Below are 18982 nucleotides of genomic sequence, written 5' to 3' on the forward strand. Positions count from 1 at the left end.
TCTTTAAAGAATAAAATGGTCGACATTTGCACTCTCGCTACAGTTTGTCTCCGTGCTCGGAAGACGGCCGCGTACGAAAGTCGGTGCAAAAGGTACCGGACGTTCTCCGATAGACAAAGGCAACCGATTCAGGTTTTCCAAACCTGGTCGGTAGTGCAATCGCATTTCTAGGCAATTGTGCAAAAACACGAACGCGAGCAATTGCTTAATTCCGTGGCGCAATCGCGCCTACAAGTTGTATCGCTCTTCGCGTACATGGTGCTCCCCCACCATGATGTAAAAATACAAGGTGAAACATTGCTCATATAACCAATTTTTTAGGACAAATTGTTAATTGGTCCTTGTTGCATTCAACTGAGATGATTTGCACACTGAGAAAAATATCCGATTTTTTGCCAGTGTATCTTACCACTCGCTACCCATGTGCCGTGCAATTAGATGTTCCATTTGAACATCTAATTCACACAGTAGCTAAACGCGCTCTTTAACGAGCGAAAGGACCGTCGCTCACCGAGAACATCGTTCTCCTCCGGTGATTCTTATCAATCCTCATCCTCCTCTGCTTTCTCTTTGCCGTCTTACCTCGGTCGCCACGGTTTCGTAGGGGATGTCGGTAAAATTGAACTCCCAGCCGTGCGAGCAACCCCTCGTCGGCCAGTTTGGATCCGCCTCTCTGATCCCTTCCAACAGGATCTCCGTATAGTTCACATCGTACATGGTGCACTTGGAATAGCCATCCTCGGCGGCCGGTATCGCCAAGGCGATCCTGTAAAATCCGACGACAAGATAAAAATATAAATTATGAGAAGAAAGCGCTTGTTATAATTAGGCAAAAGCTATATGAATAAAAGAACAAGTTATAAGATATTACTATTGAGGTTCCTAAATTTTCAAGTTTATTCATTAATACCAACCAATTAATTAGATAAGCCATCGGTCTTGTTTCCTTTCATATCGTTTAGTCATCAAAACTTGCGCGTTTTGATCTACCTTGGTCATCTTCACCAACACACAGTTAAAAGAAACGAAAAGAAAAATTCTTAATCAATTATCGCAGATAACAACTGGAATTCACATCAATATAGTCATTCGAAGAAACAGCTGTAAACGATCGGGCATGAAATTAAAGTTAAAAATCTACAAATATACGCGGAGAGGAGTTTTTTCTCAGAATGTACCCTGAAAATTATGACAATCGTAAAACAACATGGCATTTCGAAACACTTTTATGAAAGTTTTTTTCAATTTTACTACACATTTTACTAAAATGTATAGTGAAATGAAGAATTTTATGAGAGTTCTTTTAATTTTACTATATATTTTTATAAATTTTACTATGTATTTTAATAAAATGTACGAAACAATTTTAGCACTCTCATACACTTTTTCGAAATGCCATGTTGTTCCACAATGTTATTGTAAAATTTTCAGAGTAAATTCTAAGAGAACATTCTCTCGGTGTAACAAGTCAACGTTATAAAAATGTATAAATTCATTATTCCACGTTTGATTACAGTCAAATATAATATGTTAGTCTATTATTTAGTTTAAGATGTCCAACGAAGAGTGCGGTTGTAATCATGTGAAAATCAGTATCAATGTTTATCTTAAGATAAAAACCGTAATAAAAGTACATTATCCGTATCGGGGGCAGGAATTAACGCTTATTGTTAGATCTGGCAAGACGACTGATATATAATAAGAAGTTGCAGTAAATGTCAAGCATTGACCCAATAAAATGCCAGGCGCAGGAGGGACTACCCTGACGGGAAATCGAAAACAATTATAAGCCGGTAATTAAGATCATGCGTATAAAGGTCTCCAATTATCGAGTGCGTGCACACCTCCGGCTAATAACGCGTGCAATCTGACCTTTGTGCGAGAGTTGCACGAACGAATAGAGGCATTCGACATCGATTGCAATGCACGTACATTTTTCATCCTTGATAGACACGCTCGCGCGAGCGTCTCTTCTAGCATTCTGCACGAGTTGGTAACTGGCCGCGCAAAAATATTAAAGTTACGACATTGGATCGTAAATCTGTAAATACACGCGTAAAGAGGCATGTATCTTCGAGGAAAAAGATTACATAGTTGAAGTCGTCGCGTTTCAACGAGTTCTATATGAAAGTACCTATAATAGTTTTTTAATTTTACGGTAATGATAAAAAATGTCGTAAAATAAATTTTCTCACAAGAGCTTCTGTGCAGGTTGTCGATGACAAATATTTATTTTTGTGCCGTTCAGAGTTTATTTGTTATTCCTTTAGGAAAGTATCGTAAAATAAATTGTCGAAATGTTAACCATTTTTCAGTTTTAAACTGAAAACACATCGCTTTTCCCTGAATCAAGCTTCGGGAGTAGATAATAAAATTAAGTGAGTTTTCAATAAAGTTCAATGGCTCAGAGCCCGATATCATTAAGATCCAGAGAGATCCGCGTTTCATTCATGAGTTCGAGGAATATCTGAAAACGAATTTTTTATTTTCTTATGATGCATTTGACACAACATTTTGTCATGCGACTTGAATTCTATCTTCTTTTACTAAGTTATTAACATGCTGAAGGATACACCGTATATAGTGTCGAAACGCGAATTTTTTTGTAATTAGTCAAGATCGATAACACTATGTAACATAAAATTGTTAATTTTATAATAATCTGTACATCCTTTTTGCGTCTAATACATTGGCCGTGATATTGAATATTTGTTATATTATTTAAAAAACGAGCGTGACTATTTCTTTTCATTAATTATTAAATAATATAGATCGAAATATATGCTTCGCCGAGACGTCCGGTTTAAGGACTCAAACAACACAAGTAATCGTCAGGAACTTAAAAAGGATTCGCTTTAAAAAAGATAGTCATAATCTCTTGAAAAAGAATTCTTTACCGATGCAAATTCTCAAAAAGAATTATTTTGTAAAAGAGATCGAAATTGGTGACGTAAAAGCGAATTCTTAATGCTTCTAAAATAACAATGAGGTGGGAAAAGAGATTATTTCATATTCAATTCGGGAATTGGAAAAGGATTCCTGTTATGAACTTAGAAATAAAAAGAATTTACTTTTTGAATTCTTTATAAATTAGTATAATCTCTTCAAAATAAACTCTGAAAGAATTCCATTCCGGTGCGAATTCGCATGGAGTATAAAAAACATTCTGTTGTATCCGAAAAAGAGCTCGAAATCGATGACGTAAAGCGAATTTTTAATATTTTTTTTTTAGAATAGAAGTGGGATGGAAGGAGAATTTATTTCATAATCTGGGAATTCTTCGTGAATTCCCTCTGGATTCTCTGTGCTGGATTCTCTGGAGACCGTCTTTCTGGCCGCTTACGTGCAATCAGCACGACGTTATGTCGAAAGGCTTACACGGGTATTTTTCACGTTCACGCTCTCATTGCTTATACGAAGGTTTCGTGCAAATTAATCATTCATTATCCACGAATACTCGTGCCGGCCTCCGGCCAGTCGGGGGCGTTGTGCAAATACACATTTGCCTTATTGATTTTCCAATTGGCGCTAACAATTGCAAAAACGAGCACGAGTGTTAACAATTACCAGCACAAGCACCAACGAAATTCTCAGTGTACTTTGCCGACGATCACCATAGGTACAGTGATGGACAGTATGGTTGCGACACTGTTTTTTTTTTATAAAAAGAGTTTAGGAACGCACATTTAGATTCAGATTTACGTTTTAAAACATTTTTCCGAGGAAAATTTTACTCGAGAAATAGATCGGAAACGCTCGAAATGGCTATCGAGTAAAATATTCCTCGGGGAAAAAGATTTTGGGACGTAATCCCGAATCTAAATGCACGTTCCTACACTGAGAAAAATTTTCATCGGATAAACCAATTAAATAGTATGTCCGATGGTTAATTTTTCCGATTACGTTTTCCGATTAAATTATGGATATATCCGATGAAATTTATCCGATGAAATGCAATTACCGATGAAATTTCATTGAAAAACCGATCAAATTTTTCATCGGATATACAATTTAATCGGATATATCCGTTTGTTATCATGTAATTGGATTATCCGATTATATTTAATCGGACATTTTTCTCCGTGTAAACTCACTTAAAAAACCAGTGTCGCGACCATTCTGTACATCATTGTACAGAATGTATGATAACTGTACATACGTATGATAACGAGGCGAAAATTTCGAGCGTACACTGACAATGAGAAAAATTTCCATTGGACAAACCACTTAAATAGTGTGTCTGATGGTCAATTTTCCCGATTAACTTTTCCGATTAAATTATCTATATATCCGATGGCATTTATCCGATGAAATGCGGTTACGCTGAGAAAAATGTCCAATTAAATATAATCGGATAATCCAATTACATAATAACAAACGGATATATCCGATTAAATTGTATATCCGATAAAAAATGCGATCGGTTGTTCTATCCAATTTCATCGGTAACTGCATTTTATCGGATAAATTTCATCGGATGTATTCATCATTTAATCGGAAAACGTAATCGAAAAAATTAACCATCGGACACACTATTTAATTGGTTTATCCGATGGAAATTTTTCTCCGTGTACCAATGAAATTTGATCGAAAAACCGACCATATATTTTTCATCGAATATACAATTTAATCAGATGCATCCGATTGTTATTATGTAATTGGATTATCCGATTATATTTAATCGGATATTTTTCTCAGTGTAGCCCTTGGAAAAATTTATTTTAAATAAAATTAAAGTTTTTAAAAGCAATCTTTCAAATCTAAGAGTTTACTTAAAGAAGTTAAAAGTTTACTTAAGAAATTTTAGTGTAATTTTGGACACTTAAAGTAACTTTTAGATATGAAGTAAACCAATTTTGAAAGTTTTCTTTTAAATTCTTAAAGCTAAGCTTCACGTTTACCTTGAATAAAAATTTTAAGTGTCCAAATTTACGTTTCGTATTTCTTATTTTGTCTAGAGTCAAATTTTAAGGTGTTCTACATAAGGTATATTTTCCCCAAGGAAGGTAAGAGTGCATTTTGACGCACTTGACGGTACAACTCGCAGTAAATACATTCTTGTTAGAGCCGTTAGCCGCGACTTGTGGTTTACTCGCGTGGGAGAAAGATAATAGCTTGCAATCGCGAATTATATCTCCCTCGCTAATCTTCTCTGCTCCGCAGACATGTTAAAAATGTTTTTTCCACTCCATTTAATACAAACGTCATTCTGGCATTACAATCGGTCTATTAATTATGCGGATCAGTGGATAAACTGGCATATTCGCTGCTCCATTTGGAAACGGTTGAGAGTGCTGCTGTAATAATAATAATATATTACGCAGGTCACGCCCGATGTCTGTGTACTTTTTATGGATTTCCGTAAAAAAAAAAAAAAACCTGGCATCGACCGGTCGTTTATCTCGTCATTAGGCTGACGTCAGAGCGATAGAAGGAGGCTATTAAACCAACACGCAGGTATTACTAATCGCGCGATCCCCGCCGTGCCGAATCGTGCAATCGAATTGTGGCGGCGAAGGTCTCGACGTCGCGTCGTTTCCACACTTTCCCTGGCTTGGCGCGTATCTACCGAACGCCGATACGTTTCACGCCGCGTGCAGTTTCCATCCGTCCTTTCGCGACCGCCGGAGATGAAAAATCGCTCGCTGTCGGCGAACGTGAAAAACACATCGGTGACAATAAGCCGAGAATAGCGTTGCGCTGCGCGTTTATTTCCTCCTTTGTCACTTTTTATTTTCAAACTCCACGATGCGTGTGCGTGTTTACTCTGAGGTGCAACATAACGGATCGTTAGGAGCGCTTTTACGAGTTATTAACGTGTCTCGCGCCGTTATCAGCCGGATTTGCATAGCTCTGGGCGGCTAAACAAGCCACGCAAACGTGCACGTATAGGCCCCGCTTTGTCAGACGATCTGTAATTCGTGGCACAATTTCGGGAACTTGACTTACAATTTTATCGCGCAATCGGCACGTTAAATACTTGAAAATTAAAATGCACACATAAACATGGCATTAAATGTAATGTAAATAGTATAGCAATATAAAAATACGATATAAATATAATATAATACAGGCAAATTATAAATAGACTGCCGTCTCGAAATCCGATGGGAATTACAGACTGTCTAAAGTGAATTTAAGTGAGACTGCCGCGTCCCTTCCGCGCTTTTCCGTTTATCCCGGAATCATTGGACACTTTTTACGCGGCGTTTTAGAAAAGTATCTCTTCTTATAGTTGAAAAAAAAACGATTCAAAACTATTGGGAAACGGCCGAAGAACATTTCGCAGCGAAACAAACGCGTAGTCCATTATGTAACAAATAATTTACATCCAGCATCGTGTGCGATAATTCATAAAACGCGCTGACCAGGCTCGCGCGGTAGAAAAAATATAGTAAATCGCAGGGCATGAATCACCGGTTCTACGTATTCCGGGTAATTCGAATGTTCACGGTATATTTGTTCGCGCGAACAATTAACCGCGCTGATAATCGGGATACCGGTAATCGTAAGCGGAGTAAATAAAATTCGCTCGGATTACCGTGAAAAAGGTGTTTAAAAGGTATAACCGACGAAAACGCGAGGATAAGCTGCGACCAGATCGGACCTTGAGTTCTCAAAAGGAACAATAACGGCAAGTGGAAGGAAGACAAAGTGTTTGTGGAAATAATGCAGTTGCCTAGACGCAACGAGGAGACGAAGTAGCGTTTGAAACTCTGAGACCCCCGCTATCGCGAATGCTCCTCACGCTTCTGATGAAAAGTTTCCCTTCCTATTGAGCTAACGTGCACGCGCGTCACTAGAAGGGGAACTCTGTATCTGTATCGCTGTGCATTTACAACACGCTCTATTATTCTTTATCGAAGTTAAAATGTGCACACACAGTCGGAGGGGGGGAAAAAACCCCGTCTATCCTACATTCTGATCCGAGAATTTTGTCGCCTCTGGCAAGACAAGAAACCTTATCGGAGTCACCCGTTTCAGTATCTCACAATCGCACTGATCTATTATTAATCGACGAGTAGATGATTATCACAGCGTACGGGATTTCACGTTTTGCGTTAGGCAAATAAGTAGCGATAACAGGGGAAACTATAGAATTATGACTCGGTTGATACCGCTAAGTCTTATATCCCTTCTACAGTTTACACGCAAATCATATTCGCGCGAAATTGTGAATTTTAAGCAAATATCGTGGAAGACTAATTTATAACAAGTAGTCAGGAGCCGAAGAGTAGGGCGTGAAAGAAGTATTCGAGCACGTATCAAAGTGGTCCGCGTTTAAGTGTCTCGCGGTTGCTTTAAGCTACAATTACCAATCGGCAAGTGGGCGATTATTACGACGTATATTAATGATTTCATGCTTTATGTTAAGCAAATGAGTGGTGATAAGAGAGCAGAAATATAAGACTGCGAATTATCATTCGGTGATCACGTTGATATTGCTAAGTGCTATATCCATATTCCGCGGCTCATTTACAAACCATATTCGCGCAGGACTGTAAATTTTAAGTGTTAGATACGCGGTAACTTATTAACAGGATCTTAATAATTAATCACGTGCCAAGGAATGAAAAACAAATTGAAATATCGAGATGGTCCACGCGCAAAAAATTGTACTGTTTCAGGTAATAATATTCTCTTATAAAAAAAGAAACACGTAATCGCGTCAACGCGATAATGTCGTGTAACGAATAAGTTGTACTAGTCGTTAAACGATAAAATCTGCTTTGAAGTCGACTCTTATCTGTACGTCATTGTCTCTGAAATTGAAGCGAGGGAATTAACACGCTGTCATTATTAGATATTTTTCCGTTGTTCTCCCTAAAATAATCAGCGCACTCTTTTCGCCTCGACGACGATTTCAATTTCCAGCCTACCTTTCCTCGGCCGTGAGGTTCTCCAGCTCCGGCACGCGGCACCAGTGCTGCTCCGGCACGAGGGTGATGAATATCTGCGAGAAGTACACCCAGGCGACGAAGAAGGCGAACGGTATCATCAGCACAAACAGGATCCTCTGGTAGGTGCCGAACTCGCCCACGTGCGGCAGCAGGTCGTCGAAGTCCAGGTCCTTGGGCTGCTCCTGGTCGTCCTGGTCGTCGCCGCTCTTGCGGTCCTTGGCTGCCGGGAACCCGTCGGACGAGGCAGAGGCCGACAGGCCCCCGTCGGGGCTCGCGTCCTGCGGGGACAGATCCCTAGAGACCCCGGCGGTCGCCGGAAACTTCTCCTGCGGCGGCATGTCACTGTCGACCGAGACCTCCGAAGTACCGCGGGAGAAGATGGGAGGTAACAGTTTCTTCGTGCTACGGGCGCGTTTCGGATCCAGCCTTCAGGATGCTGCGCCACGCGCGCACAATTAAAACAGCCTGTATCCGCGCGGTGCGAAACGAGATACCTATTTGAGATAACGGAGGCACTTTTCTTTTTTTTACCGCCAAACTTCTCCCCAGCTTCCGCGCGGCGAGCAGACTCCGCTTTACGTCCCGGAGAACATGCCGGTGATCCCTGATCCTCGCGCGCGCGAATCGTTATCGCCACCTCCTCGCGCACCACTTCGATCGCGATAACCGCGAGCCGGCGAAGCTGATCGGCTCGTTAGACGGTCGTTCGATCAAACCACGACGGCGTATAACATCGTGAAAGTGTATCGCGAGTCCTCGGAGGAATCGAGGCTGATCCGAGGACGTGTAATAAAAAAAAAGGGGGAAGCTAACAAATCCCGAGACGAGAGACAACGACTGAAACGATCTGTTGCGTTCGTAGCTGGCTATATAGGCATCGACCGTGGGGTATATCCCCTCTCTCTTTCTCACTCTCCTCTCTCTCTCTCTTTCTCTGCTGCTACTGCGGCTGTTACTGAACACAATTCAATGTTCTCCAAGTGTGGCATTGAACGCGCCACGGATCACATCGATCGCCCTCGTCCATCGCTGCTGCTGCTGCTGCTGCTGATGCTGATGCCACGAACACCACCGGCGTTGGCCTCTTCTCTTTTCCAGCGTCGCGCGCGTCCCATATAACGTGGACAAGCGGTGGATATTTTTGGATATTGATCGAATATCCTGACTAACGCGCAAAATGCCCACTTAGAAATGTAGTTTTAAAACACTACGCGCCGAAGATGCTGCAAATCAGTCGCGCACGGGATGTCGCAATAATCTTTCTCCTTATCGTTACAATCGTTTTTGTCAAGTCTTTACGATTCCGTTCATAGTCTGTGCAGCTAAGAAAAGTCTCCCAGTGAGAACACTAACGTCGAATCAACGTCGAATCGACGCCGATGGGTTTATCGAAATTGCGGCCCAATCGTCAGTTTTAGAAAATATAATAATTAAGTTTTGGAACTTAATTGTTCGTATTAAATTACACTACGTTCAACGTTCCGAATACTTTTAACATCTTATTGGAGAGAACTGCCAAGTCAGCTTATTTTTAATACAAAATTTAATATAAAATTAAAGTTCCAAAGTTTTTAATTATTTTCCAAAACTGACGGTTGGGACGCGATTTCGACCCCATTGACGTCGATTCGACGTTGCTTCGACATTAGTGTTCTCACTGGGTTTAACATAAAACAATGCAGATGATGCATGAAAAGGTGTTCAGAAAAATTAATTGGCAGTTAATTAATGATTAATATGGAAGCGTATGGTGGGAACGAGAATTGCATTATTCGACTTTCTAATTGAACTAATTAATGATTAATTGACGATTGCGCTGAAAAAGATACACATGCAAAAATATTATTAAACACTAAGATCCCGCACAAGGCGTTGTTATTGTTTGCAGTATTTATATAAAACGGTCAAATTTACTTATTACTAATCGGTAATCACCCAACTAATCCAATTTGTCGAAAACAAATTTTGCAAAGCGTCTGCCACAAATTTTGCCATTCGCAGAATCACGTGAGCGGAAATGTAACAAAATGTAATGACAGAATGTGATAACAGATTGACTGCGGAAACCCATCAGAATCAGTTGTTTCGTAACCATTTAAATTACGAAATAGCAAATTTTACTCGATTTCTGCTGACAATTTGTTGTCAGATTCTGTTCGAGTTGGCAGGCAAACCGCTAGTGTATTGCCAACATTTTGTTTACCCGACAGAAATTACGTGCAAAGTGGTAATAATAATGCATTACAAGTGTACAAAAAAACTGTTTGCATAAATTACAATTGAGAACGCAAAGATGATATAACACCGTTTCCCGTAAAAGAAACCATTTGTTTTACAATACTTCAAGAGAAGACTTTGTTTGAAAGTCTACTTTTAAAACGTTCTACGCGAAGAATATTATACCCAAGCAGAACAAACTGTTATTTAATAATTACCGTCATGAAAAAGTACTCTCTAAAAGTCAATCTGTGGATTATCACTGAAAACAGTGAATATTCACTGATTCACAGTTACAAGTATACATTACATTAAGTAATAATTCAGTGTTATACTTGTAACTGTTTTCAGTGATAATGCACTGATTGACTTTTAGAGAGTAGTCATTTCTAGAAAGTAAAGATATCATTTAACACTTTTAATGAAGCGTTTGATTTTTTATGACTATATCTTAATTTTTCGATGACTTTCGCCAGGAGAACGCAAATCGCTCGTCCGTGCGAAATAGCTTAAATTTCGCAGATATTATTATATTTTCTGAATTCATGAAAATATTAGATTTTTGAAGCATCGATATTCCGATTTTTCATTCGCAATACACAAAAGTTCGGAAATATTATACAAATCTTGCAAGACATTGGATATTGCCATTTATCATACAAATCGTGTTCCTTTAATAATAGTATTATTTTTAGTGTTATTTAAATCTTCACATACAATTATGAATATCAGAAATAATCCAAGCTAAAATTATTCGCAAACCATGTTAACCAGCATCTTTAAATTTCAAAATCATATTATTTCATCGATTTTTTGTCATGATCCAAATATGACTTTTGATAGTCCTCGTGATGTGATTTTGATGTCGTTTTCAACTTCATCGTGACTTCTTGTTCTGCTTGGATAATTACGATTAACGTGATCGAATTATTGTCCTCTTATTACTCTTCTGATTCCTAAGATCTGCCGCTGTGTAGAATTATATAAATTTGCACAAATATAAAGAAAAACGAATGCCGTTTTCGTACAACGCGCGAACGCTAAATCACTTCTGATGACGCGAGCCCGTAAATCCCGCTTTAATAAAGATACGATCTATGAAATCCGCCAGCAGATACAGCTCCACTCGCTGTTTCGGGTATATACCTTATTCCGAGGAACATTATTTCCGCTTACGTCGGGAAATATAAAGTAATTGACCAGGTGAGTCAGAGAGATATAACGTTCGCAAAGTTGGCGCTATTTAAGATATTAATCAAATATTTATCTGATCGAATCTCGGTCATATTTTTTCATGTCATATTTTTAGAGCTGCGAAAACTTTTTTATTTTATATGTCCGCAATAGCGACCTGAAAATGACAGCAAGACAGTCTTATCTGAATTGTCGCGATATCTTTCGAGAGGATCGTGTTGCATTATTTATCGCGGGATCGTAATGTCCACAATTAGGCAAGTAATCATCAATATATAATTGTTTTTCGTGCGATATGATAGATAAAACAAATTTGCAGAGAAACGATTATGCAAAGACACGTCTGGAGTGACGTAAACCTTTTTTTTTAAATTTGTAACTACTTTTGCGATCATCAATTTACGTTTTAGTGTACTGAAAATAAGAGTTTTACTCAGTATAGCTACATCATATGCTAGTATGTCATATAATAAGATTTTTCCACTTTTACTCCACGCTGTCCCGCGAGCAATTTAAAAAACAAAGCACTCTTTGTCTTATGCATTCGACATTTTTACCCTTTGCGTCAGAGTGATTTATTTGTTATGAAACGATGAACTATTGTATTCTTTGAATTTTTCATCGTTTTGAACCTTTTGCGATTGTAAGATACGTAATTGAGAATTGCATTATTTATTGTATTAAAACATTGGATGCGCACACAGCAATTTAAAAAATTACTAAAAAAATAAGAAAATTAAAGAACAATAATATTCGACACTATCATCCTGTCTTGGCTCTTATATCCTTTATTCCTTCGAATTGTGATTTCACGTCAGAACCTTATGAATTTTATTGTTATATTATTTTTGTTATATTATATTATAATCCATAATAAATTCATATATTTTTCCTTAATTTTTGGTATAATTTATAAATTATAGATTTATAAATGTAATATCAATTGACAATTGTTGAAATATAACAATAATTTTCAACGATTAAAGCAGCATTTCTGATAGAAATTAATTAACACTTTTACCGCCATAGTCACTATAATGCTGACCGGTGCTATTAAAACTTTTTTTAATGCTCGTAGAAAAATTAATGCCATTTAATTAATACAATCATTTTGAACGACATACAAGTAAATGGCCAGATAACGTAAAGTAAAAGCGGACAATTCATATTATGGGAACAAAGTCTTATTTTATATCACCCGATATTTTGTAGTTGTATAATATAAAGAAAATTTTACCGCAGCATACAATTATACAAGAATTGCTGCGCAAACAATGTGTTAACGACATTGCTGCTGGAGGAAAGTAAAATTGGAATGCGAAGTACATCCTCCTTTGTTGATTAATGCCATCATATCCGCGTTAATAACGATTGTGCACAGTCGCTTTGGTGTGAAATAAATGAATCAAACGGAACCCCAGTCATTATCCACATGTTTCATACATAATTCTAATCGATATGACTGTGTTGTTCCGCATACGTAATTAATTTTATTCATCAGGGAACGTTTTACAGTCAGGGAACAGTTTAGCGTGTGCATAGTTTTGCACAGTAAGTGCATAAACCAATTCTCCAAGTGCAATTCTAGACTCATATTTTTGCTAACACATAGCAATGATACATATATAATATATAATTTAACTAATATGCATATTTGTACGTTGTATCTGATATTTTCATTACGTTTATCAATCTAACAACAATGGAGAATAATATTACGGGATATTATTGGTTGTTGAGAATCCAGGATTATCTGATGCAATTCTGCAAATGAAATACGTTAAGGTATTTAGATATTATCCTATTTATATCTTTACAAAGCTATTGCCTCAAATACGTAATGACATCCCACTGCACCTGTTAAGAGATCTTGCAAATATGATCGCAAGAGCTTTCACGTGGAATAACTTAATGCAAATTACCTCCATTACGCGTCTTGCCCGCGATCGATTCTGCGATAAATCCATTCGACAACACGAGTCATTAGATCAGATAATAAATGGAAAAGGAGATTAAAAAACTGCTTAATCCTTGACGCAAGTTAACGCGAAGGTTTTCTGTTTCGTAACGCAATATTTAGAAAATACAGAACAAATTGTATACCAGAGGACGAAAGTAATGCAGAGTATGAATTTTTTCTCTTTTTAAAATTATGTATTTACTTAAAGGAGAGAAAAAATTTCATAAATGAGGAATTAAACTTTCATCCCAAAGCTGTTGAGTTTCGGATTTGTCTAGTAATGTTCTAAAATAAAAGTTCATCTAAATGAATTGTAATTTACTCAGAAATGTGTACTACACGCTTATAATGATAAGCTCACAAAAGTATTGCACATCATAATTTATTAAGGTATATTATAAATATCAATGATAAATACTGTTTCGAATTTGTTATATTATAATGTCATTTTATAATTTAACAAATTTTTAGCATTTTAAATATCTAAAAATCTGTATCAATACTAATATAAATAATCTCATTAAATATCTAAATTATATCTAATGAACATGACCTTTCTTACAACATGGAGATCCAGGGAAATAAAACATTACATTTGTACTATTCACATGATTAAAAACATAATAATTTATGTCTCTTTCGCATAACATCCCTGTTATGTATTAAAATAATTTACTAACTAAAATCTAACAAAAGTATAAATGATGTCATGTTATTATCAATCGTAATATCTTATTCGCCCAATGTATAATACGATTGCCTGAAAAATTAAAATAATTTTGTTACTTCTTATTTAGAAGAGTTTCTCTCCATTTAGATGAAACAAAATTAAAAAAGTAGTAAAATTTATTATAAAGGAAAAAGACAAAATTTTTAAATATATTTCTTCAAATTAAGGAAAATTGATCTCAATATCTATCATACATTTGTTACTTACCTATAATTATATGCTAACTTTCGTTTTTTTCTATAAATTATTGTCGTTAGTACCGAAATTTTTATTAACATGGTGGTTATAATAACTGCAACTAAAGAAAAATATTATTAACATCTTAAATAATCTAAGTTGTTTATATATTGAAAGAAAAATTATTCATTTATTAAAATATAACCATTAGTAGAAATACTTACTGAATATTTTATACGTAGATATTGATATATCTTTCGATTGTGTCCTAAGGCACTTTGTTATATGAGATAAAGTGCCATTAACCATGGGGCACTTTAAATTAAGTATTTCGCAAAACAAGGGAAATAAATTCGTATTGTTAAAGGGCTCTAATTTACATCTTGGCATAAAAGCAGGTCCATTCGCAAAAAAGAATGGATGCATTTCTTTAGCTTCATTATTATAACCATGCAGCCCAAACTCTGTCTGATTGTTAACTGAATCGAAACAATGTTAAAAAAATATATATAGTAGCACATATATAGTATAGCAATGAGTATGTGGACAGTACAAAATTACCTGTAATATTAAATTTCCGTTTATAATATTCTATAGTATCGTAAAGATTCTGAAATGCATATCCAACCTCAGCTATGACAAAAATGGGTCCTACTCGAGTATTATTGCCATAATGATACTTATTCGGGATATCTTCTCTTTTATATACTTTAAACGTTTTTGTTTGTTCCGCGGCAGACTTTAATTTCTCGTAAATAATTTCCTCTTTTCCTAAAAATATTTAAAAAAAGGTGTAGTAACAAAGATAATAATTCCACACAAACAGTATCGCAAAGCAACTTCTTACCAGGATGTGGATAGATATGTAATCCCGGAGAGGTCCCCACGAATGTATAATCACTAACATTGATGTAATTTGTTAAATTTATTATTCTTTCCATTGTGACTGAAGCCATGCCATGGTCACTTAAGTGAATCACATTAAGATCGTCTGTCAAGCCGTAATAATCAATTTTGTCATGCATATATTTTGTGATATTATCCAATTTTCTGAGAATTTGATTAAATTCGGGGCCGTTTATCCCTATGACGTGGCCGTGGTAATCTGGGTCCTCGATGTATAATATCCCCAAGTTTATTGGGTTTGTGGGATGTACAAACCACGATAATAGTTCATCAATCCGCTTCTCCCACGAAATCGTGTCATTAAAAGCCTAAAATATTTCATTAATACAATCAACAGATATTCTTACTATTTAAATATATTATTTCGCGTGTTAACCCAATACACACTTGTGCGAAAGTAGGTGACGTTCCTTGATATTCAAACACAGAGCCCGGCCACATCATCGTGCCGCTGCGTCTGCCGTTCTTTTCATTTACCGTCTAAAACCATCAAATAAAAAAACTGCTGTTAATAAAACAAGTAAAACCCGCTTAATATGCACATTGTAATTGTCATCTTGCTACGTACCCAAATAGGAAGAATGTTATTGTTGTAATGATACAGCTCGTATGAGTACTTAGTAATATTATCTTTGCTAGGATCAAAAAATTCATTATCTACAACTCCATGTGTCTCTGCGTAAAATCCCGTTGCCATCGTGTGATGATTGGGGAAAGTCTTGGTGACGAAAATGTTCATCATGTAGTCAGTGTGAGTGCCCTTTGCCTTTAAGTAGCTCATGAATGGTGTCAGGTTTCTGTCGAAGTAGTCATATCTATGCAGAAGAAAGAGAAGTGAGATAAAGTCCAATATAACTTCGCGTGTTTGCTCTCTCACCCTTCAACAAATACAGACGCTCTAAGGCGTCCTATGAGATCACACATGGAAAGAATGGTAAAGTATCTAAAAATTTGCTGAGAAAACTAAAAGTTTAGTTAAATACGGAATTTAAAAATAATTGTGTTGTGTCACCTAGATAATTGTACACGTTTTCAAGCCGATTGCTAGAATGTTAAAAATTTCTACAGCACTCGAATAGGATCAGATGAAGCTAAAACAGATTTCATTAGTGTCTGCTATAAATTTTATCAACAGAGTGTTAACAGAAATGTAACAGAATATAATAGCAGAAATTGAGCAGACTCTGCCGTTTTGTCGCCACATTTCTCGGAACTAGAACTTGGACACACCCCTAATAATAATTTTGCAACATCTGCAAACAAATTCTGTTTTCCGAAAAGTTGCAGATGAGAAACACGTTTTGTTATTGAAAACTACATTGCGAGCAAAATTGTAGTAAAAATTTACCAACGTCTGTTGGCAGACTACACGACAAAGTGACGGCAAATAGCGAGCAGATCTGTTGAAAGATCGCGAAGAAGATTGTCGAAGTTGAAGGCAGATCGATGGCAAAAACTGAGCAGTCTGCTGACATATAACAGGTTGGCAGCAAACTTTGTTGTTTGCTGGCAATTTATATTTTGTAACTTTCCTGCTAAACGGACGCATGACACTTTCTCGTAGGAAGACAACCGCACGCGGTGTTACAAATTAACACATCCACATGAGATTCTTCGATCATCTTTTTGGTGCTGAAGTGAGCTCTCTCGCACTCTCGTCTACGAGCGTGCAGAAACCTTAAAGGATTACTACATTTTTACACATCTTTCGTAATAAAAGAAACGAAAACGGTAAAACAAATAGAAACAGTAAATCCTGCTAGTTTTTGCGGACAGATTTACTGGGCACTTGGTGCAAATCTGTTGGAAGTATGCGATTGACAAATCTACTCTCATGTTGCGCTCAATTTGACATCAGACCGAGATTACAATTTTTAGTTGCAATTGGGGCGCACTTGAGGACACGGTAGGCCCTGGATTTGGCAGACTCGCTTTGCAAGAGATTGTTTCCCCCCAGATTGTTAACAATCTGCAAGTAAACTGTTAGCTGGGACGATATTAAATGTGTTACAGTATCTGAACGAGTCTGGACAGGTATCATCAATTTGCTTACTGGGACCATACTTGTCCTACATAATTACTAACGGTCCGACGTAATTATCTTCAGATTTGTATCCGGCCTAATTTTTACACGCTCGACCAGGACCGTTACTATTCGCGTGAGCGGTAATTTTCTGAATCTTAAAAACTCATTTCGGTATGCCACTACGTTATCACGGAAATGCTTGCACCTGAACGCATCGTAGGAGACGACCAGCAGTTTCGGGGCATCCGGCACGGGAGCCGCCCGGGCGTTCAGCAGGAAGAGAAACAGCGAAACAAATGGGGCTGCGGAGACCATGGTGATGATGCAATCGCGGCGGTCCGCGAGAACATGGGAAGATATCGGGATTATCGTATCGAAATCGCGAAACCGATCACGAGAACATCGTCCATGGCTGGCGGTGCTATAACCTGTCGGACGGCTCCGATACCGCGAGCGGTCACTGAGCTTCAGAGATAATACGCCCCCTGAGAAAGTAGACGTCAACTACGTCCGTTACACTCGGTAAACGGTACGTGGTTCGTGTCCATGCTGTGGTTCATATCGGAACTATTCATTGCCAGAGGGTCATTCGGGGAGCGCGCTTTGAAGCCTCGTCTACATAGAAATCGTAAAGTCGTAGTCGTAAGAATAATCGACTGTGATTGGTCAATTCCGTCAGGCACATAAGAATTGACCAATCACAGTCGACTATTCTTACGACTACGTCTTTACGACTTCTATGTGGACGAGGCTTTAGCGGGAGCGAGATACCAACATGCTTAGAAGACTATAATTTGTCAAATTATCACATTTAATATTTTTAATATACATCAAGTATATCAGCAGGAATTGTATTAAAACCAATTATATAATTTATAAAACTTATTTTCGACTAATTGTGTTATTTGGTAGGACTGGTAATTTCCTGCAAAGGTTTCAACATTCGAACTTCGAAACTTTGAATTACTTCGAAGCTTCAAAAAATTTATTCGTGTGAGTGGCGTATTTATTCAAAGAATACTAAAAATATTGCAGATAAAAAGTATTAACAACGAAAAAATGTGAATCGCCAGTAGTTGATTAATGATAAAAAGAATTTTTAGACGATTTTAAGCTGGCAGATGGTTTCTTTATTGAAATCCGATGTTACGACAACCATACGGGTTGTGGTCAACATACTTTTGAGTCGCAATGTCCTGTAATTAAACTTGTAGATTGTTGAATTTCTTGAGAAGGACCACAACCTGTATGGTCGAAACGTCAGATTTAAATAAAGAAACTATCTGCCAGCCTAAAGTCGTCTAACAAGTCTTTTTATCGTTAATCAACTACTTCGATTCACATTCTTTCGTTGCTGACATATGTATAAATTATATGTATAATTCCAAAATATAAAAATTTGCTGACAAGCTACGTTGTACTCCTTTTGCCAACAAAATTTGTGGTAGATTGTTCTCGATAAGCTTGGTTTTCTATATTTTTATTATAACTTTGCATTTTCTGGTTATAAAAGAAATGATGCCCCTCTTTTAGATTTGAATTAAATTTTTATCCGATAAAAACAGACCAACTGGTAGAGGCCCTCCACCACCCCCGCCGAATTCTTATCGGCGGTCCTCTTTTGTTTGCGATAAAATTGCGTTTTTACATTTTTATAACTTAATTAGTTTTATTCATAATGTCATAATGAAAAATTGTACATATTTTTCATTATGACATAAAATTACATATGAACATATTACATGTGTTTACAATAATACGTACCTAACTAAATAAATTTGACGCGTAAAAATTATAAGACACGAAACGGAAAAATTCGTAGTTTAAACGCGATATCCTATGCCGCGGTATTAAGCCTGACCACATCTCGC

At 37.1% G+C, this 18982-nt stretch overlaps 2 protein-coding genes across 5 annotated transcripts in view; both read right to left on the reverse strand.

Annotated features, from left to right (window-relative positions):
- Window positions 1–8882, reverse strand: part of LOC105567885 (organic cation transporter protein) — a 34009-nt gene extending 25127 nt beyond the window's left edge. Inside the window, exons 1-2 of one of the 2 annotated variants that reach the window (XM_012023126.1) lie at window positions 7881–8851; window positions 583–766 (exon numbers count right to left, since the gene is read on the reverse strand). In XM_012023126.1, coding sequence (XP_011878516.1) covers window positions 583–766; window positions 7881–8239 — 543 coding nt within the window. In that variant the 5' untranslated portion in view covers window positions 8240–8851. Of the gene's footprint in view, window positions 1–582; window positions 767–7880 lie in introns of both variants that reach the window. The other variant, XM_012023127.1, reaches the window with a different exon arrangement.
- A 4866-nt stretch (window positions 8883–13748) lies between these two features.
- Window positions 13749–18982, reverse strand: part of LOC105567889 (ectonucleotide pyrophosphatase/phosphodiesterase family member 5-like) — a 13042-nt gene continuing 7808 nt past the window's right edge. Inside the window, exons 1-8 of one of the 3 annotated variants that reach the window (XM_012023136.1) lie at window positions 17317–17590; window positions 15654–15900; window positions 15473–15565; window positions 15027–15393; window positions 14741–14950; window positions 14404–14658; window positions 14210–14300; window positions 13749–14032 (exon numbers count right to left, since the gene is read on the reverse strand). In XM_012023136.1, coding sequence (XP_011878526.1) covers window positions 14005–14032; window positions 14210–14300; window positions 14404–14658; window positions 14741–14950; window positions 15027–15393; window positions 15473–15565; window positions 15654–15900; window positions 17317–17426 — 1401 coding nt within the window. In that variant the 5' untranslated portion in view covers window positions 17427–17590 and the 3' untranslated portion in view covers window positions 13749–14004. Of the gene's footprint in view, window positions 14033–14209; window positions 14301–14403; window positions 14659–14740; window positions 14951–15026; window positions 15394–15472; window positions 15566–15653; window positions 15901–15962; window positions 16415–17316; window positions 17591–18982 lie in introns of those variants that run through there. The other 2 variants (XM_012023138.1, XM_012023137.1) reach the window with 2 other exon arrangements.

The sequence above is a fragment of the Vollenhovia emeryi genome, unplaced genomic scaffold (genome assembly GCF_000949405.1).
Source record: "Vollenhovia emeryi isolate VEMERY1.0 unplaced genomic scaffold, V.emery_V1.0 DF939133.1, whole genome shotgun sequence".
In the NCBI taxonomy this organism is placed as follows: Eukaryota; Metazoa; Arthropoda; class Insecta; order Hymenoptera; family Formicidae; genus Vollenhovia; species Vollenhovia emeryi.